We start from the raw sequence: 23,095 nt of genomic DNA, 5'->3' as shown, positions 1-23,095 counted from the left end.
GGTCTGAAGTGTCTTTGCCTCCATTGATGGTGTAGGAATCTGAGAGTTGGATTGTCTGGCCTGTGGCCAGTACCCCTGGCCTCAGAGAAGTGGGAAAGGAGTCCATCAGCAATACCCATAAGCTCATTTGTAATTGGGTAAGGCATAGAGTATTCTATTTGTTCTGAAATTTATTTTTAGCAGTAACTATTCTAAATAGATGTTCCTGGTTTTCATGTAAATGTTGGATACACTTTTAATAATGTGAATTTTTTTACCCCAACGAAACTTTGTGGTCTCATCTGAAAAGTGAAAAATATTTTATCTTTTCTAAATTGCTGAGATAGTACTGAGTGCCTCCTTGCCTAGATATTATAAGTTTGTGGTAGTCGTGGTTTTACTGCACTTTTTCATGTTTCCTCTGTCTCATCTTCTTCTGAAATGAATAATTCCTTTTTTCTTCATCTTCATGTCAGGGGTGATTTTTCATGATGGGAATAACCTTTGTCATCTTTTCTGGAGTTTCCTGTATTACTGTGTTGGCCGTTTTGGCATGGGATATTCAGTTACATTTATAGTATTTTAATGGAGTAATATTGGCTGTCTCTTGTAGAGCCACTTTAATAATTCTTGGTTTATTCTCCTTAATGAATGTGCATTTTCTGTTAGAGACTTCCACAACTATAAGTTGGTAGAGGTCTTCATTATGGTGTTACTAGTAAAGTTCACGGGCTTTTTTTCATGAACTTGTTCTGTTACTTTAGAGTAACTGTCTTTGTAAAGACAAGAAGGAATTCACTCTGCAGGATATTCTTCAATTTTGTAAGATAATTTAATTAGAGTTTCTGAGAACCTGTTTGTTCCATTTTCCATTCCTGAGCTAAAACCATGAGAAGTCACCATATTTTTCTGGGGTTGGCTCGTGGAAATGTACCTCACTCCATTTATTCAGAGTATTTAACTTGAAGTATTAATTTAGTTATACTGAAAGGTAATTGCTTGTTCTTGTCTTATTCTGGCTCCTTTTTTTCACACTGTGCTTTATTTACAATCCACTTTTCACCCTTGCCTCTCTCTTTTTGAAAAGCTCATTATATGGGCTTTTTGAATATCTAAAGCTGTTCACCTTGTTGTCCATGACTTTGTTCATCCACACCTTCACCAGTACGTTTGAATGAAACTACTGCATTTGTGACAAAACTTAAAGACTCGCTGTTCAAGATTATTTTTATCTTATTACTTAAAAGAGAAGCTGTCGTGACGTTCACTGTCCTTGGTCAACCCTTTTGTTCTAGAGATACAGTGTTTGTTACTACCTGGTGATCTGGTACAACATTGATTTTAATGTGAGTTTGTGAAAAAGTCATTCCTGAGTTCCTTCCTGAGGTACTCCAGGTACTCTGGAGCTTTATCACACTTAAAGTTGGTTGAAATTTACCCATCTGACACCTCTCTCTCTGGTCTTGTGTCATCTTTATGTCCAAATCAGATCAGGTTCATGGAGGGTTATCTCCCTAGAATCTTCTTTTGAGAAAGCTGACATAAATCAATCACTTATTCAATCAGCAGTGATTTTATTTTACTTTATTATTCCCTTAATCCCATGTGACCTAGTGACCTTTCTTTCTTTTATGTTTCTTGTTTTAATTAATTCAATCATTTTTGCATTAAACTTTCAGCTGTTTCCTCTTTAAAACTCATCATAGCCCCTTTAATACACCTTCTAACATACGGCCTTTTGCAATCTATTCTGACAGCTCTAACTTCAGGTTTACAGATGCAAAATTCTTACAAAAATTACTTTACTACTTGCTAATCACACTATTTAATTGTTTGTCTTTTTGGTCCATTTTTTGTGAGCTTTGCATTGGAAGTAATACATTGAGGATTTTTTGATTTACACTCTTGCTACTTCTAAAGCATTTATTACTTTTTTCAAAGATACTAGAACCTCTTTGACTTCTCTGGTGAAACCACATTTTTGAGCCTTCATATCAAGTTACAGATTTGGTTTGCTTCCCCTAAGATAGTAGAACAATATAAGACAATGATCTAGATATGAAAATAAGACTATTAAAGATGCTTATTAGTGACTAAAAGAAAAAACATGTTGAATTGCTTTACTAAAAAAGATACTGATAAATTAACCTGCCTGTAGGTATTTCCTGAGCCATGGTAAATTTTTTTCTAGGCTAAATATTCATGATAAAATTTATTTGGGATTAATCTGGAGAAGATGGTTAAAATTAAAGAGAGAGAAATACTATAAAATTAGAAAGTAATGTTAATGAGATAGGAAATCCTAACACAAAATTGTATGATTTCAAAAGCTTGAATGATAGAAATAGGGTGAAATTTAAGACTCGTAGAATCATACAATAAGGAGCAAAACCAAAAATTCCTCCTGCAGGCCATCATTCAGAAGTGAGAGAGTAAGAGGAAAACCTCTTAATTGGAGCAGCTCTGTTGGTCTGCAATGTGGTGTTCCTTAAAAAAAAAAAAAAAAAGGGCAAAACTACTTCTATCAGGCATTAAGCATTACTGCATTTGCAATCTAGATAGATATAGCATTGGTCTGGATAAAGGATGCTGCTGGTCTCCACTTTGTTTTGTTTAACAGTTGTTAACTATCTTGCAATAAGCAAAGTTAGGTTTTTATCTTAAACTGAGAAAATTTAGGGTCTCCTATCTGTTCTAGGATCTGCTGTGAACATAGAAGGTCCATATAGTGCATAAAATCAGCCTTAATATATGATATGTGATATATGATTTATGCTTCTATACATGCCCTACTGCGTACATCTGCATTTTCTGGCAGTGTAACTGGTGGCTGAACAATGTAAGCAAAGAAAGTTTATAGTGAAAGCTAATACCTTTTATTAAGCAAACTGTGGAAGAAAAATAAACTAGCTGAAGAAGAGCTTGTGTGCCTGAAACCTGTGAGAGTTTTTCCTTCTACATCTGTGTTAGTAACCATAATAAAATATATTGCATCTCCTTTAGTACCTTTCTTACACAAGTTTGTACTTCATGTTCAGCTTATGGGCCCTGCTGTTTGCTGAGTTTCTCCCAGTAGAGTAAAATGGTAACATTCTTCATCAGTTTCAACCTGTGAGAATTCACTGCACAATAGTGCAACTGCTGTATTGTGTTACCATGTAGCTTACAGTGCAGTATCTATAATTAGAGTTCACTGAAGTGTTAGTCATGTGATGCACCTATTTACACTCAGGTTTATGATCATGAAGAGACGGTAACAGTTGCCCATGTAGTCTTTAATAAAGATGCCAGTCCTTTTAGATTTCATCATTGAAATCTTTCCTGTGTAGAATGTGTAAATACTGGTGATGGATCCATTAATTCATTCAGTGCAGAAGTTTTTAACATTTAATTTTTAAAACTAGAGTTACAGTTTTAATTGCCTGCTGTAGTTTACCAGCTACTGCTGAAGTCAAACACAGTATTAACTGTCAGCCTTACTGTTAACACAGGTGGCCATACAGGACCCAGCAGCTATATTAAAATGCTTCATCTACAGTTTTGCCATGTCAAGACTGAATATGTCTGCCACCATTTTTCTATCATCATCTTGTTTGAGATACAGCTACAATACACCATTTGCAGAAAACAGACAGATATATGTCTGAGTTCTACAGCAAAACCAGGCTGGCAAAAAGACAAAGTGCATATTCCAAATCCATATTTTTTACTCTCATATTTACAGTTGTAAAATTCTTGCAGTACCAGAGATGAACAGTAATGAAATCCAGACAAAAATAAGATTCTTGAACCCTAGAAAAGTCTTAGATGTACATGCCAAATGGGGAATTTGCTATCCATTCCAAGAATTGCATGTTCACAGATACCCCAAGGAGCAGAAGGGGGAATATACGAAAAAGCTTCAAAACTGAAAGTGTAGAGCAGACATTCACCTTGATTCTTCCACACATTCTGCAAATCATTTAGTTGAGCAAACACGACATTTTATATCGTTTTGTTTTATCATTGGGGTTCTCTATTTGAAAATGCTGTTTGTATTTTAACTTAGAATTGGAACTCTCAAAGAGAATATTATGCATTTTTCAAGAGTCGGTGGGAATAGCTGGATTGGTTTTGAATATATGCAGCTATTTTTTTTCCCTAAATCACAGTTGAATAGCATACTGTGCCTCTCTAGGTTTTATTTGTGTCTGTATATAATATATATTTTATTTGTTAGAGACTTAGTACACTTAAATAATTACAGGCAGTTATGGTTTATACACATGCATGCAGAAGACTACAGGTAAAAGAGGCTTATATATGTATGTAGACAAGGAGGAGTGGTTTTGGACTTGTGCATTGCAAGTATGATCATATGGTCACACCAAAGTCACAATTATACCGTTTATTTCTGTAATCAGTTCTCTTTTCTTTTGCCAAAGTGAAGTCAAATACAGAACTTCACTTTTTTGAATAAAGTTACTTTGTAAATTCAGAAGGCTCTTAATTAGTTTCAGAAAAACACCTTTAGTACATGGCACTTAGAAACAATTTTATCCATTTAACCTAAAATATTTGGCTAAATTTCCAACTGGTTTTATTTCTTATTAACTGAGTATTATTCTGATCTAAAATATGAAAGAAAAATAATATATACACATATTAGAAAGCTGAAGAATGGAATATATGTTGTTAAGAAGATAACTACAGCAAATAACCTCCATCTCTCTGTTGGACACATTTCTTTTGATGCAGCCCAGCATGCAGTTGGGTTTCTGGGCTTGGAGTGCACACTGATGGGTAATGTCCACGTTCCCATCCAGAGCACCTCCCAGTCCTTCTCAGTAGGGCTGTTCTCAAACTCTTTATCCCCATTCTTTTAAGATTAAACATTTTCAGGTAACAGGGTTAGCTAACTTAAGTATAAGAACTTCGGTGAAATGTAATGCTTTCTGCTTTACTAGTGTTCATGTTAATTAAAGTTAAAAAACTACATGAGTTCAAAGAACAGAATTACTGTTTCATAGTCCAGTCTTGGTGATAGGTATGATACAGAGAAAACAAGGCAAGTTAGCCATCTTTCATTCCTAATCAGTTACAATTAGAATGGCTTGGTACACTCTTCAGGAAAAAAAGAAATTACCAAAGTTTAAATTAATGCTAGTTAGTGTGATTTTGTAGATGGTAGATAACTGTATTACCTTTTGGGAAAACTGGAGACAGGAGTGCTATAATGCAGGTTCTCGAAGTGTTGACTTTTTCATTTAGAGAGCTTCTCAACTGAGCTTCTTCAGTGTTTATAGTACACGTAGATTTGTATCAAGCATTTTTTTGAAAGCTAGTGACATTCTTATTTTTATTTTTTAGAAGTCCTGATAAGAAATTAGTAGAGTACATGTGAACAAAGTATTACAAATAATTTGAATTTAATACCTAAGTTGACACAATACAATAAAAATATCCTTATGATATAACTAAATGCTGTGTTTTACAGCTGGAAATCAAAAATGCAGATTGTAGCTGCATGACAGTACAACTGCTGAATGACATTTTGGAAAGGAGTGACCAAGAGTCACTGTGGGAAATGGGTGCTTGGTGCAGTGATGATGATCTTGTGTTCCTTCTTGAGTTAGGAACCAAGCACACCACCAGCAGAGACCTGCAGGAACGCTGAAACCCATCAGTGTATCTGATTCCAAATTCCATCTTTAGAAGGGCTGAGGAAATACTGCAAGGAGGTACAGATTAGATAGAAGTGATTAAAGTGAATATTTAGAGTACATTCTTTTAAAAAGAGCTCTTTAAATAGAGTATGAATTAATCTGCTAAAAAAGCCAGAGTGGTAACCATAATTAGCAATGTAGAGTTGTTGTTTCTTGATAGTGCGTTCAAACAGTTCACTAGGAAAGCTGATGCCTTCACCATACATGTTGTCTTTAGGGTGTAACTAGATTTCAGCAGTACCTAAGTACTAGTTTTTAACTTCTGTTCCAGTGAATGTGCTTTGTGAATGTAGTCTGGCTTTCCTATCAGCCAGCTTCCCATGAAGCCTTTTTGGATTGCCTTTCTCACCAGCCTAATTTGGCAAAGTGAGCCTAGGAAAAAAAAAAAAAAAAAAAAAAAAAAAAAAAAAAAAAAAAAAAAAAAAAAAAAATACACAAAGTGTGGACTCTGGAAAGAGCCAAGTATCAAAGTTGTTTATTAACCTAGTACTGATCATAGAAAGGGCTTGAAAAAATATTTTGGAGTTAGACTTTCTAAGAATTAAGATTTTCTGTGTTCTGCACAAAAACCTCTTTTGACTGTGAAAAAAAAAAGGTTGGGGGAGCTTAATAATTGTCACTAGCTAGTTAATTGTTCATGCAATAGTGTTTAGCTAACTAAGAGAAAGAGTAAATGGGTCCTCTTTACAGGAAACTTCTGATGTGCTAGACTGTTATTCCCAAGTGCCATTTGTAGTCCACTCTCTCTGTGTTGCTGTCACTGTCTGACACTCTAAATATTTTAAATATACAACCTTTTATTGACATGTGTTGTTCCTGCTGTGCAACTTCAATAAGAAAATGTTGCAGTATACTATAACAGTATTGTGATGCAACTTTTTACAGTGCTGTCCCCAATTTATAGAAAAGCATGTTTTGATACTTAGATTCAAATATCTCTTTAACTCTTTTCCCCTTATGGTTTTCTTTTCAGGTAGAAGTATAGTTTTTTGTAAAAGCTGTTAATCCTACTTAATGTAGCTTTTGCCATGGTGTTGAAAATAAAGACCTCCTGGTGTGGTTGGCTGAATAACTTTACAGTGATAGTCTTCTTTGCTAGTGCTTTTCACAAGCTCTGTATTTGTGCATACCTAGAAATGACAATGAAAATCAAAAGTAGTCATCACCCAACAGTTCCAAGTCTTTTGTTTAGAAAAGGATGTAGTCAGTAGTGGTATTACAGATAAACATTAAGGTGGATAAAACAGCTGCAGGGAAATGCTTGCATGTCATGTTACTACATGGTAATAATTTCTGCAGTTCATTGATTGTGATGAAATTTAAATCAATCAGAACCTAATTTTAAAAACATAAAAGTGCAAAATACAAATTCTAACATCAGAAAAAATTGAATTTATTATAATTTCTTTTCCACGGGTAACCATTAGATGGACACAAATAGGTGTGAGTGAAAATAAAATTTAAATTCAATTTACAGAAGACCTTTTTTTTTCATTGAGAGAAGTTAAGAAGTAGTTGCCCAGAGGCATTTTGAAGTCTCCATTTTTGAATATTCAAAACTTGACTGGACACGGCTCTCAGCATCTTCCTGTATTTGGCTGTCATTTGAACAAGGAACCTGAACTGTCTGATCTTCAGAGGTCCCTTACAAACTGTGATTCTGCAAAAAAAAATTGCTTCATTTGATATTGGCACAATGTTTTGCGAATTTTAATTTCTTTCTTGTGTTCCCACATGAGGTATTTGTAGAATGAAATTAATTTTCATATCTAGTAATATACACTTATACATTTCATTTTCTTGTCCCTGAACAACTGCATTGCTTGTCCAACCAAAAAATTCAGGATACTAAGATTTATTACTCGAGTAAACGGAATTTTATAATACATGCACTATTTATTTGGCAATACCTCTGTTTCAGTTTCTCTTTGTGTGGGTCTCATGTCTAATTAGAATGTTAAAATTCACATGGGGATTCCTTGTTTTATTTTTCATGTCCTTAACATATTTCTGATGGGGTCCTAAAGTAAGACATCTGCTAATATTCTTTTGTTATCCGTACGAATGAAAATATAGACTTTCTGAGGTCCTAAGTGATTTTTGAGCCATGTTCTTAGCATCAGTGAGTCCATACCTTCCCTTTGTTGGTATCAAAAATCTACTGTCCATTAACTTTGATTCTGTTTCTTCTGAGTGGTTGTACATCTCAGAAGATTATATTCTTGTAAATATTTCTCTTTGCAGTGAGGAGCTACGGAAGGAAGCCCGACAACTGAAACGAGAACTGCTGGAAGCAAAGCAGAAAAAAGAAGAAAAAGCTTTAAAACCCAAAGAGAAAGAAGGTAAGAGGTTTTGTGTAGATCTCCAGTTAACATTATAGTTTTAAATTTTTTTTTGGTTTTGTGTTTTATGTATATAAATGTGGATTATTGTTGAAATGTAGATTTTATTTTTTTCTTCCCTAAGGATGGTAGTAATGTAATGATGCCAGTATGTAAGGAAAATGTATAGGTAATGTTTTTTCTCAAATCAGGTAGTATTTCTCCTTCTAACTGTTTTTTAGTTGCATCCATACTGTGACCTCTTGACTTGCAAGGTCTTTTTGACTTTCTGACTTGGAAATGTTCTTAAATGCAGAGGGTTAACTTTGAACTCAAAGTTACTGACTTCAAACTTTTACATATTGTAAGACACCAGTGGAACTCAGTTTCAGGAAGTCACTACCATACTTATTTTCCTTAAACCTTAGCAAAATGGGATCTTCAACTGCCCATTTCTTTGTCACACAGTTTTTATATTCTGTTGCTTTTTAAATGTGTATAAATTGCTAAGTTTATAATAGCATGTAAGGTGCATATTTTAGTCCAGAAGGATGAAACACCCTTTATTAGCCAAACTGAAGAAACAAAAACGTGCCTCTAAACACTCTGGGGTTAGGAGACACACTTTTAGAGTGGATTCTTAGTTCAGTTCTCAATACCATAGAAATATGAAAGGAAATATAAAACTATTTTTTTAAAAATTCAGATAACACACAATTTACAAAAGAGTAGAAAGTATAACATAATTTGTAGAAAAATTCTTGGGCTCTCTTGAATAACAGGTGAGCTTGATCAGCAGCGTCCTGACAATATAAAAAATACAGTATCATGAATTTGTATATGAAATCTGGCATCAAATGTTAAAAATCACCAACTCTGAAAATGTTCTAATAATCACTGAATGAATATAAGTTCTCACTGGCAAAGTAATGAATGCTGTCATTAGCCATGTAAAAAAAGAACTGTGAGTAGAGGTATGGCAAAGGTAAAGTGTAGTCCTTATGTTCATATATGATAAATTATCTTGAATAGTGCCATGTGTGGCAGTTCTTACACTATTGCTTAAACTTATCCCTGTTCTGGTGCCAGTCAATGGACTTCATAATTCGAGGAAATTCACCTTTACAGTGGCAGACTAAAGTAATACTTAGGCAGTAGTTACTACTATGGTACAGTTTGGAAGGATCCCTTTACTTCAAGCAAAAGGATATATACCAGAGTTGGTGGGGAACTTGTATTTTTTTTTTTTTAATAAATAGCAGGCCATAAATCAGTTGAAGATCTGCAGGTTACAGCTAATATTAAAAATAATCTTGTATAATCTTGGCTTTACTTTTTGTGATAGGAGGGGGACTGTTCCAGTACCTACTGGGAAAGATGGATGGCAGGAAAGAACCTATTGAGCTAGTCGGTGGAGTACCTAACTAAAAACCTTCAAAATAAACATGTTCTAAAATTTAAGGCAAAATTAAAAGGATGTTAAGTGAGATGCAAGTGGCAAAGGATAGAATTATTAATGAAAATGTAGTGAAAGATTTCAAGTTTGTACTAGAAAATTAACTGAACATGAATTTACGCTCTGATGTGGCTGTCAGTTGTGTGGTGTTGCTACCAATGCAGTACTTGTAAAATGTGATTGTATTACTGCAATCAGTTCCAAGTACTGTACCACCAAAAAGGAATAATGAAGAATTTGATAAAAATGGACAAAACTACCCAAAACTAGCAAAACACAATTTGGTTAAGTTTATTAGGAGATACTTGAAGATAATGTGTAATTTATGTGGGGTGGGGGATGGAAGAGTGAAATCTCAAATCAAAGGAATGAGGCATACCTTTATTGTGAAACAGAATTTACAACTGAGGAATAATAGAATAGACTTTAGAAAGACTTTATCTTTAATATAATGAACTCTAACATAAGTAGAAGTGTTGTACCAAATAAGTCATTGTGCTCCCAAGTTCAAAGAACTTAGTAATTTTATATTTATTGGCCTGAATTTCCATCAGTACAGTAGAGCTATCAACATGGAAGACAGTCTGCTAAATGATAACAATTTACCTATTCCACAGTAGTTTACATATAAGAAATTGTGCATATTTAAAAAATACTTTTATCAGGAAGTTGATGTGTAAGTAGCAGTAGATTTTTCCATTGTTCTTTGCCTATCCCCTTGGGGAGTGAGGGAAGGGGAGTGAATTGTGTCATTCTGTATCAGGTATGCCTGTGCAGATGGTGCAGACACTTGCATTGTGTCTGCCTATGCTTTGAGCTGGCTGCATTATGAAAAAATGTTGGTTCACAGACATTAATGTGATTCTGTGACTGATTAATAAACACTACATCTCAGCCAAATTTTGCAACCATAGTGGGAGAAATTCACTGAAGATCACAGAACAGTGAGGACAAGGCTTAAGTCATACTGGATAGGATTGGGTCTTATTCTGAGAGGATGCTAAGGAAGGGTTGGCAGCATGACACATCTATTTTAAGTTTATTGCACAGATCTTTATTAGTATTGGCATCACATTTAGTATCACTTCTTCAAATTATTCATATTATGAATATTTTTCTGTATTTGGAGATTAGATTATTTAAGAAAGACTGGAGAGTGAAAATTTAAGTGTTTACATTGTTTCAAGAGGTCAGAGAAAAAAATAATTCCCTCTGTACATGTTTGATTATAACCAGTCTTCCAATCTGTGAATAGTATTGTTGACTATGCCAGACTGCTGTCAAGACCTTACTTTAAGTAAGACGTTTTTCTTTTATGTGACATTTGTTGTAGTGATGCCAGAAATTACATAAAACACTATCATTTGAGCGCTGAATTAGTTCAGCATTTCTAAGTACTTGGTCAAATATTCAAAAAAGATACACTTTTCAAAATTCTGTAGAGTAAATGTGGGAATGTACTTCTGTGAAATCTGCTCCAGACATACAGCATCTGCCCAGTTAATTATATGTTGGTTTTAAATAGTAGTAGTATTTAGGAAGTAATATTTTAGTTTTTCTTGTTAGAACATTTTTGTAAACTGACAAATAATCTGTGGATGATGAAATTTAATTGTCATACGTGAGAAAACAGAAAAGCTGTAAAATACTGTATGAGCAGGGAAACTAACAGCTAATGTAAAAACCAACATTCAAGGGTAAGAATTCTACCAAGGCATGTAGTACTGAGGCATTTTCTGCTTTTTTTTTTTTTTTTTTTTTTTTTTTTTAATATGTTAATCAAATGATTGAAATGTTTCGAAAGTTCTCAAAATCAAGTGTGGATTCCAGTGTTACATTACATTTTATTTCTGTTTTATTATAAAGTTTGGGTAATGTCGGGGCACTCAAAGAATTAAGCCTTGTCTTACATGTAAAGATACTTTCTTGGAGTCTGGGACTTTATTAGGCTTTTGCACCCTTCAGAACACCCTGAGAATAACAAAATCCAGATTTTAATGGTTTGAGAACTTTGAGGCATAAATGCATTAAGTGTGAAGATTTTTTTAGTACCTACAGTAGAGCTGCATTGTATTAAATTATCCACCTGGAATGTGTCATCTTTGCAAAACTTTGTTTTCTCCCACTGTTTACATTTTTTTTTTACATTTAATCTCATAATACTCAGCATCCCTATGCAAGTCCCCTTCCTGCTAAAGTGAATACTTTTTTCCTTTTGTCTCTCTGTCTTGCAGAAGAAGAGAGGACAAAACCTCACTGTAAACCAGCTTTGATTTTAGTAGTAATCTTAAGCATGTGCTCAAAATCCACCAACATTTGAAAATTAACCATGTTTTAGACTAGGACCATGTGCCTAAAAGGTACCAAAGTTCAGAAAGCATTTACTAGAAACTTGCCGTTCACACTGTTTAGCGAATCTGCTCTGTCTTACAAATAAGTGTTTTGAAGCTCTAGGAATTACTTGTAAGATTTATTATTTGAGTTGGCTAAATGAACTAGTAAGTTTGTTCTAGAACTGTTGCTTTTTTCACTGTAGCAAACTGAAAATAAAGTAATCAGTCCAACCCTGGAAGCTTGTTCTGTAAGCAAATATATTGAATTGTTCACAGTTGCTAAATGTTTCCTGACTCTTACCTAACTTCTTGGCAAACAGTGGCTTTTTAGGATCTTAGGCAGGCCAGAGCAACATTAACTGAACACTTCTTGAAGGTGCAAAGAAAACCATAAGCAGAACTAGTCCTAAGCAAAAATATACAGGAGAAGATGTTACTAATTCTCTCAAGCATAAAATTATTTCATCATGTTTTTTCTGGTGTATTTTTGTCCTACTTTACACTAAACTATATTTTAAGTTTCAAATACATAATATTTAAAGCTGTAAATTTTTTTTCCAAATTCTGGAAGAAACGAGTTATTTGTCTTGGTTATTAATTATCCAAAGTGTCTCTAAGTTCTGTATTTGTAACTTCTGAGAGGAATTCAATTTTAATTCCTGAAATATTACGGCATATTAGTATTTCTTTTATAATTTGTGAGGATTTTTTATTTAGTTTGGAGCAAAAGCAACTACTCTTTTTTCAAAGATTTTTAAAATGAGTACTGCATACCTTTACAATTCCAAAAGAATGCAATATAAACTGAATATTGATGAGCTGGAAGTGGAATATACTGAACTAATACAAAAATGTGTTTTAGGCCCCTTATTGTAATTCAGCAAAACATTCAATCATAATTTCTTTCTCTTCAAACAAGAAGTTTTTGAGGTTTTTTCCTCTTTGATATTTAGTCTAGCTACGCCATGCATTTCTTGGAATTTCTGTCCAGTAGGTCTTTTATCATATGAAATGTGTCATCTGAGTTGCTAAAGAATACATTTCAGATACTGAAGAAAGTTTAAGGGCCCACCACATTTGAAACAAACACAAACCCTGCTAAATAGACTGGGCTGCCTTTTTAAATATATATCTTTGTACATTCTTCTTATCTCACCTCAGTTCTGCATAAACTCGTGATTACATATGGAAATTGCATTACAGTAGTTAATGGGATTACTTTAGCATATCAATAATGTTTTGTAATGTAAGATACTTAAGTGTGTGTAAAAATCTTGGTGCTGACTATCTCATCAGTCTTTCATCAATCCTTGTCAGTGCTATAGGCTCTTGCTTTTTTCTGGTGACATTAAATCTTCAGAATCAGCTTGTGTTCTTCTCTGTCACAATATGTATTGTTTCTACCCTTCATGTGTGTTTCTGATAATACTTTCACCAAACCAAATTCCCTTCTTTTTCCAACAAGTGTTTTATCCACAGCTTCGTAATCTCTTTCTTAAAAAGGAAATAAAATCTGTAGAATTTTATACAGATTCTAATTACAAGAACAGTAATTACTACAAGGTTTGTTGAAAAAGGTTTGCACTGTGGAAAACTGTATGCATACTCTCAGACCTGCATTTGTGTGAAATTGTACCTTATCTGTGCCACAGTTTGACTTGTGGACTTGTTATGGCAAAGTTACCCAACTTGCAGTGCTAGAAAGGAGCCCAGTCTTAAAGAGCAATAATAATGTGAGCCTAAGCAGTGATCATGCTGTTCTGATCTACCACAGGCAGCTGAATTAGAATTCATATTTCTTGATTTCATTAAGTGGAAGATAAAATTGCAGTTTTGAAACCAGAGCACTTGTGATACTTTTTTTTGTTGTCGTGTGTTTGTTATGTTGTTAAATGTACCACATGCTTTAGAAATTAAGCTTAAAATTACCAGGCTTTCTTTTCTGCTTCACTTCTTATTAGGATTGATCCATCCCTAAACCATCCACTCATTTCAGTTCAATGCCCTTGGATCAAATTTTGTCTTTGTTGTACTTCCTCTGTTTTGTAGTTAAAAACTGGCATCATTTGAGCTGTTCCTTATTTAAGTGTGAGCAAAATATGGTCTTTCATTTTTTAAAAAAATCAATCTCTTCATTTCTTGTTTGAAGACTTCAGAATTTCCTCCTTAGTTTCAGACTATCATTGTAAACCATGTCCCAAACCCAGAGTTGTCAGTTAGATTGCACCATCATCTTGGCATGTATTGGCCATAATTTCAGGAGAGAAGAATCTGTCTGAAAGAAAATAAATTACTTAAATGATTTTGCCACAGTAAGATGAGGATTTTCTTGGTAGTAACTCAAGCTAGCTTATGTAAATAGCAATATACTTATAAATTCTTTTGAAAGTAGGATGAAATGTCTTTTCAATAAGGAAGGTTATCTGTTGGGATTTCCCCCCCCCCTTACCTTCCTTACTGACAGAATATACACAACAGCTTGTTCAAACTAAAGAAGAAATTCTTTGCTTCGTGTTATTTATACACTTTGCGGTTAGATCCTCCTAGGGAACAATTTTGCAAGATTCCTTTAACTTAAATTATCTTCTGCATCTTGTGATACCTAAATTGAATTTGTTATTTCACTTCTGTGTTTCCATGTAATTTTTCATTAATTTTTGTCTGAAGAAATCCTCTTAGATTAATGCCAAAGTCACGATCCTTCTACTTTTGCTGAACCAAGCAAGCTGGACCTATATTTATCAAGCTTGATATAAGGTCAAGTCATACAGTGCTGTTGTTGTTCTTATTTTCAATTCAGCTGCAAAAGACTTGCGGGGAATCTGGGTTGCAGACTGGGAGATATGAAGTAGTAGGCAGCAATCTACTTCTACATTTTAAAAGGTTTCATCCCACCAAGTGTCTCTCTTCTGGCCTTTTTTTCCTTGCTTGCTAATTACTAGTCAGACACAAAGTAACTTTATCAAATAATTTCTGCTTATCAAAAATTTAATATATAATTTCTATTAAAAAGTACTCTGTGGTTTTGTAATCTTTGGAATTTTTAAGTTTTAAAATATTAATAACCCATTGACTTAGGGGCTCTTGAAAATCCTTCCTGTTTTGTTGCTTGCTTTAAATGTTGTGTGATAGGTTCTAAGACTTCATGAAGAAGTACAAGCATGTTTTTAAGTCATTTTAATGAAAGATGGATGTAAAAATACTATGCGTACAAGGGCACAGCTCTTTTGGTTGCTCACTCTGAAGTTAGTTCAAGTGGATCTGATTATCTTTTGTCTGAGTTATGAAAAGGCTTTCCTAGGAGGCAGAGAGCATGAAGTTGAGGATTAGAAAACCTCTGACAGGCAGAGACCCAAGAAACAATAATCTCCAAAGAAGGCTTTAACTGAAATTTAAATTATTTGTATTAACAGTAAGTGGCACACATAAGAGTGTGATAAAAATATACACAACTTCAGGGGAATTTTACCCTTTTTGTGTGAGAATTGTATTTGAGCTGCACTACATTAGACTAAATTTTAGTCAAAAGACCTATATGACTAAGGATCACATCTTTAAATACAGCATATGTATATCAAAGGGTAGATTCCAGGTTTAAATGTTCGTGGCCAGTTTGTGACTGGTATTTTCGTGCATGTTCAAGAACAGTCTTCTAGTTCTTTTGCTTGTCATAGATCAATTATTTTGATCATGGGGTAAATGTGATTCCCTTCAAAGCACTCATTTAGGTAGATGTCCTGTTTTTTATGAGGAAGCCAATGGTTTTGTGCTTCAAATTATTTATCTAGGGGCTAAATGTTAGTAAAAGAAGACAATATGTTGTTTCCAGATAATCAACACTTTGGATATGTGCATTTATGCAAAAACTAATGCATTATTTTGGCAAGGGGCTGGTCTTGAAGTAAGAATGGGATTTTTAATTAGTAGAAGAGATTGACGTAATAGGGGGAAAACTGAGCTTTGTCATTATGTGTGGTAGTTTTCCATGATCTTCCGTTCTCCTCAGTTCATATGATATTATGCTGCATGATATGCTGCATTATGGCAGATTTAATTTCATTCATGAGCTCCTTATTCATCCCTAAATGTGTGTGTTTATGCATTTATCTATTTTGGTCATTCTGGAAGGTGGATTTTTCTTTCATTATCTTGCTGGTACCTGTCATACTCTGTTCATGATTATGTCCAACATATCAACTGGAAAACAGCAAGAAAACCCAGCTCTGAATGGTATTAAGTATGTTTGATTATTTTCCCTGGTACCCGTTAAATACAATATAGAAAAGGTTTAAATGTTATTTAAATGCAGTGAAGAAATTAAGATTAAAAAGAAATAAGATATTTTTATTTTTAGAAATATGTAAACAAATATTTTATATGTAGCTATATCATTACAAGTTTATTTCCTGTTATTACAAAGTCCTGTATTTATAAATTTCACAGAAGACTTGAGTTGTGAGAGAAATTTAGTTTGGAATGAGAAACATTTTCTGTATAGCTGTCAGTAGTCATCTAAAAATCTGGTAACAACAAATTCATTTAGATTTACAGTTCACGAGGCAATGTATCCTGAAATTTCTTGAAACAGTTTTCTCCAAAAATGTTTTCTGTTCATCATTTGCAATGGATATCCAGGGGGTTTGTCTTCTGTTTGTTACCAGAAATAACAATTGTGTAAATACGTGTATATAAATTTTAGGTATACTAAATCAATATGTACAATATCTTAATACTATTCAAGAAGAAGAAAATAATGTGAAAGTATGATTTTGGTCAATTTTCCAGTTCAGTTTTTGTCCCATTAAATAATTAATGAATAATTAATTCATTAAGATTTTAATGGGACAGTGAATACAGTGAAGACACTATTAAAAAAAGACAGGTAGCTTTTGACTCATCCATATATCACTTTGTTATATAAAAATGAGGTTTTTTCCTGATTGACAAGATGGACTCTGTTTAAAATTTAAATGTTACTGAGTTTTTTCCCTATTGCAAAATCAAGGACTTGATTTGTGGCTGCTTCAGTGTACAAAAGAAGAAAACTGTGAATTTTTCTATAAATTGTATTTGTCTGCTTTTGAACGAATAGTCACAGAATATTAATACACATAACATTTCAACTGCTACAAGAAAGATCTTCAGAAATGAAGGTCATCTGGTTAAAGGAATTTCAACAGTTTTCATCAGAGGTTTTATTTCTGTTATCCTGCTTTCCCTGGCTCCATAGTAAAATATAATTGGAACAAAAATCTTTTGACTCATTCTCTGCCCAGTACAGTGTTGTGTTTTTCATTTCAGCAAGTAGCAAATCATTCTACTGCTGAGAAAGCAGTACAACTGAAATGTTTTATGGGAGTGTTTTGCTTGGTATTTTATCTCCAAAAAGACACTAAATCATGAAACCAAATTAAATGTGTTTAACCAAATGTGTTTCCTTATTCAGAGGAGGACCCTGCTCCAAACAGTGTTGTTGAAGAATACCTTCAGGAGAAGAGAAAATATGAAGACAAGCGAAAGCAGCAGCCAAAGAAAGGAGTATCCCGTGAAGATCAGGTAATATTTGGATGGCCTGGGCAACAAAAAACCAGAAAATAAATTATGTTCATTTTTTAATATGTTTATCTCTTCATTTGTATAAAAGAAAAGTTTTAAGAACTGTTGTTCCATTTTCCATTAGAAGAAAGTTATTATTCATGAAAATAAATATTTTAATTACCCATATAGACAGGTAAGTGCATTTTCAATGTGTGTTTGAAAGGGTTATTAGTTATTAAAACCTTCTGAAAGGAAATGCTAGTCATGAAGAGGTGTCCTTGATTACATTTGTGAGAGTTTGCATTTCATCACCTTATGCTTTCCTTTCCATAAGATAACACTGGGACAGAAGTTTACATGTTTGGCATTTGTTCTAGCTGAGGTTTCTAACGTTTTTAATTGCAGTTTAAAAATTTGAAATTCATCAATACTTGTTGTTTTTGTGAAATGAAAGAAATAGTTTATAAGTACTGTAAAAAGAGAAGCTGTTTTAAATACAATGAAAATTATTATTCAGAACTAGTTAGGATGTCTGTAGACTTTAGTAGGCAAACATGAACAAAATAAGGTTTGCTTTACAAAAGTATTTGTTTTTTCTAAAATGAGAAAGTCTTAAATGGTTAAAAATATGAAACTGTTTGTGAAGTGGAAATACCATCAACTAAAAATCTGTGCTGTACATCAAACACATTGGTTTGTCAGTTCAGCTACGAAGATGTTCCTGTTCACATGTTGAATCTAGAAGAGATTGGAAACTTGATGCTTAGTAACTTCAAAGCAGCATTTGGCAAACCTATGTATGCAGCAAGCTGATTTAGCTCTAAACTAAGAAGTTTATGGAAACTTTGTACATTCAAAATCCCATTATCTTTGAATCAAAGAGTACTAAAGCTCTGTTGGCAGTGTGGCTCAAGGGACTTAAAACCATGTCTAATGAATTTATATCAGCCCTGTACTGGACATCACCAGAAAACAAGATGAGGTGATAGGGATATATATTCTAGTAGATCTTAATTTTTATTTACATAACCTTGCTGGCAACTATTCAGCAATAATTAATCAAGTTCTTTGTAATCCATTTCACTTGTGGAGAGCCTCTTGTGATCCTACATCACAATACCATTTTACATCCTCAGTGCTATAGGTAAGAAAGAGGGAGAAAAGGAATGGTTCCCTAAAATACTAGATGATGGAAGTCCTAGCCCTTCTATCCTACAAGGGTCAAATTTTAAAATTATTCAAAGCACAGTGTAGCATCTAGTGACTCACTGCAAAAATGCCTACTAAAATATTTCAAAATTATTTCTGTCATCAGGTCTATTCACAGGAATGCTGTCACTAGAGAGAATTTGACAAGACATGAGGAATGTGGCTTTTTTTTGGTCACAGCTTAATATTAAAAGTGTCAGTTTGTTTCCTTCTGATGACCTAGGCAAAGATTTGCTGTCTCAGGTGTTGCAAGTACAGTGTTCATTTGCAGTAGTATGGAAAGCTCTAGAACTAGAATGATTTGCAGGCAAAAATATCCTCAAAACTTTCCTCTCTCTCATCTTAAACAGAAGATTAGACAGAAAATAAAGAAAGTAAATGCAAAAAAAATCCTCCAAAATCTGCCCTTGGCAGTGCTAAAATATGTTTTTGAAAGAATTCAAAAGCCAGGAAACTCCTCAAGTTAAGATTGCTCCCAGAAGGAAATTTGATTCCAGTGAACACTTCTGGTATTTCCTATTTCTGTTTTCTATTCTTGTTTAGTTTTTATTCTTTTAAATTTGAAAAACTTGACCAAACAAAACTACACAGCCGTAGAGAGGTGTTTTACAACATAGGTTGCCAACCTATCACCTACAAATCAAATGTAGCCTGCCACATAAATTCAGTTAGGCACTTACTCCTGGTGCTTTCGTTTTCAGGAATGTCTCAAATATCAGCAAAAAAAAAAGAGCTGTGGGCGGTGCAAATTATTCATGTGCTCTTCACTTTTTTTTGAAGAGCCCCCCTGTACCATCATAAGGCTCAAGCCTTTTGTATAATCAAATTCCCATTTGAGGTGATCAGAAACAAGAACTATGGTATGATCTTCAGGTGTTATCTGAGATTTGGTGACTTTGTTGTCCCTGAAAGATCCGGCAGTGTCCATTTGAGAATAGAATAGCAGAATTAAATGAGTATGAGCTTTATGTATGCACCATAAGAACCTGTATCTGCAGAATTAGTTAAGCTGGTTCATTTTATTTGGGACAAAAATTTGAATTTTTTCAGTGTCCACACATAATATAAAAGATCATCAACATAAAGTATATAAATATCAGTTAAACTGGGTCTTCAAGGCTTGAATGGTGTGTAATGTATACAGTGGATTGCTTTAAAAGAGGACAATAGCAGGTCCAAAAAGTAAAATTCATTGATCAGTGTTATTTAATCAGCTATTTTATTCTGTTCATAGCCACAAGTATTTTTTCCTTAAATATGCATTTTTATTTCACTAGAAGGTGAGAGAAGTGCTTTTTCACACCTGAGAGGCCCCTCCTTGCTTGCTGTGGTTGCCTCAACGCTGGCTGCCCAGTCACTCCATGAGTGCCCTCCATGCAGTCCCTCTCTCACACCCACCATCACCTCTCACTTTCTACTTGCCTCTCAAAAATGTTTCTTCCAAATTCATATGAAAGATCACTCTCCTTGTACTTTTTCTCAAAATAATAAAAATGTTGTATGTGCTTGTTAGTGAGTAGGAATACACAACTTCTCTAAACCAATGTGTATGATTTCAGACACTGGCATTGTTGGACCGATTTAAATCAAAGTTAACCCAGGCAATTGAAGAAACTCCTGAAAATGAGCTTTCCGAACCTGACGTAGATAATGACGAAGGATGGTGAGTATTTTTTGTTTGGATTTCTGTGTTTACCAAGAGAAATCCTGCTGTGCTGACACAGTCTCACTGGTAAGTATAAATTTGACCAGCAGAAATCACCAAATGTGAAGGCAGCCACTTCATTAGGAGTCAGCTAAAAGGTACTGGTTTAGCACTCTGAAAAATAAGGCATGAAAGTACATGACATTTAGCATTCTATAGTTTTAAATCCTTCTAAAACTATGTGTTGGGGGTGGTAAGTTTTTTTAAATGATGGATGAGATGAAGATAGACTGACTCATCTGAAGTGTAGGGTGACCCCAAGACAGTGGGAGTCTATTACTGAAGCTGATAAAGCACTGCAGAAGTTGCTGCCTCAGTGCTCCCAGTCAGGGAATCAATGTGTACCCTGTTGTCACTTTCATGCAAACTACCCACCTTAGGTAATCAATAGGGATGAAAATTAAAATGGTTTGAAGTGAGATCTTGAAACTCTAGGCTGCATGCTGTTAAATGCTCATAAAAGTATGCATAATGCAAAAATGCATAAAATGCCTGGAAATAAAGAAAAAAAATCTGAACAAAAAAGTTTTGTAAGGATATGTCATCTCCATTTATAAGGCAAGCACTACAGCTGGTCCAACAAAATAGACTGTCTTTGCCCACAGGTTTTTTTTTCATAGTTGTGTGTATAAGCCATTGGAGCTACAGAAAAATTACCAGTAAAATAGAAACTTTAATGAAGTTCTTGGCAAATGTTTTATGATAGCCAGTATTTCTGTATCTCAGATGACTTAAAATTATTTTGTTGCTTCTTCAGTGTTTTCTTCCTTCATTATGTCTTTTCCTACCTCAGCCTCTTTGAGGAGGAGAGATAACATGCATTATAAATTTCAAGATCCTTGGATTTCGCTGATATTTTGAGATCCTTCTGAGCTACCAAAGTGCTTCTATGTCCTCCAAGAATTACAGTGCAACTATTTCACTTGGAAGGGACCTACAAAAATCATACAGTCCAACTGCCTGACAGCTTTAGGGCTAGCCAAAAGCTATAGAATGTTGTTAAGGGCACTGTCCAAATGCCTCTTGAACACTGACAGGCTGGGGGCATTGATCTCCTCTCTAGGAAGCCTAGTCCAGTGTTTGGCCACGCTCTTGGTAAAGAAATACTTCCAAATATTTGGTCTAAACCTCCCATGTCCAGTATAAGATTCCCTTATCTGGCCTTTTTATGATTTTTTATGAACTTGATCTTCATGTCAAATACTTTCTTGTCACAGTAATATGACCAGTCTTTTAAATACTTTTATAGAGTTCAAACATATCTTTCCTGTTTCTTTCTAAGTAACTACTGATACCTAATTGTCACTTACGCTTTCCACTGTAATTCCTACTGAATGAAGAAGTGCTGTAATTTCAGATTATAAAGTTGTATTTTTGTTCAGACAACAATATTACATTCAGAATTGCGCTAAAACAAATACTTAGGATAATATGAAACAAAATAATAGACTAATAATATCATATTAATTTTGCAGCTCAGTAAATTTCCATGTTAACTTTACAGACAGATGGGACAGTCTGTTTTCAAATAATTTACTTAGAGGGCAGGTAAATTGTAAAATGTATGTTACACAAATTGGCTATAAACAGCATTAATAAAGCAATGAAGTCTTATGAAAGCTATTAATTATTGTGTGAAGCACTCAGAAAGTTAAATTGCATATATTGGATTGTTTACATTTTCAGTACCTTCATTGTACAGGAATATTTGAGGTAACTATAGCGACTTTATGCTTTAAAATTCTTTCTTAATTTGAATCTACTTCTCAAAAGATACTAATTTTACTTTATTTGATTTTTATGTAATACAGTTATGTGTGGCATATGCATATATGATACACACAAACGACATGATTCCTCCAGGCCATTTTGTAGGTCATGGCTGATGTTTTTATGGGAAGGGAAAGCCTGCCAGTATGCTTTGCTCTACTGTCAGGGTGTGTTATCTGAGGTAAAATGATTGCCTCTAAGACATTTTTATGTGTCCATGAGTGGCCACACATTGAGGTATAATTTTCGTTCTCTGTCAAGATAGAAACCATTACCAATTTGTTATGTTTTCTTTTGTTTGGCAAACTTCTCTCTGCATATTTGGCTGAGCTGCTGTATTGGCATGGTGCATAGCAGACGTTTGGGCACTTTTCAGCAGCATTCTACTTTTTATGCAATAAAAAATGAAGAAATATGACTCTATTGTAAACAGTGTGTATGGTGTTTGATAATTATTACCAGATTTTACTGTCTAAGAACGCATCTGAGGAACTGTTGTGAGGAGTGCTGAAGAGAAATGCGTAGGACTAAGTTTTAATGTGGGATATCACAGAATCTTTGTTGAGACATTTTATTGCAACCTCTACAGCTCTGTGAGAATGATTATCTATATTTATCTGCAGCAATCAAAATCCAATTTCCCTTAGAGAATTCAAAAATATCATAATAAACATATCTGCTCAAAGAAGGGGTTAAAGAATAAAAGTGTCTGACAGTAAGGAAGTGGACACAATTTTACAGCATCTGGGTACCTTAGAAAGACGTTCTTGATCTGAGTTCTTCCAGGCATTATTTTCCATGTGGCTTCATATTGAGAACTAGTGCTTGTGCTTTCCTCTTAATGATTTTTTAGATGTCCTTAGTACTTTTTGATTAGTAGTTGTTCTTTATTTGCTTACAATCCAAATAAGAAGGACTCAGATGCATTACTAGATTCTTCTCTTTCTTAAAGGTTGTATATAGAGTGTTGCAGAGGTAAATAGAGATTATCTGACAGAACTCTGTTACATTCCTGGCTTAAAATCTTAACCAAGGCTTCTCCTCAAAATGTAGGTGAGGTCAATCAGTGAGGTGTCACT

The 23,095-nt window shown here is 34.1% G+C and overlaps 1 protein-coding gene across 1 annotated transcript in view; it reads left to right on the top strand.

The window, feature by feature from the left end:
* The window catches only part of CWC27 (CWC27 spliceosome associated cyclophilin), a 93,438-nt gene that overhangs the window by 55,753 nt on the left and 14,590 nt on the right, over window positions 1-23,095 (top strand). Inside the window, exons 11-13 of the mRNA XM_083884446.1 lie at window positions 7,929-8,026; window positions 17,241-17,350; window positions 20,101-20,204. Of these exons, the coding sequence (XP_083740572.1) occupies window positions 7,929-8,026; window positions 17,241-17,350; window positions 20,101-20,204 (312 nt within the window). The remainder of the gene's footprint in view (window positions 1-7,928; window positions 8,027-17,240; window positions 17,351-20,100; window positions 20,205-23,095) is intronic.

The sequence above is a fragment of the Zosterops lateralis genome (genome assembly GCF_965231275.1).
Source record: "Zosterops lateralis genome assembly, chromosome: Z".
Lineage (NCBI taxonomy): Eukaryota > Metazoa > Chordata > Aves > Passeriformes > Zosteropidae > Zosterops > Zosterops lateralis.
This window is presented reverse-complemented; position numbering and strand designations above follow the sequence as displayed.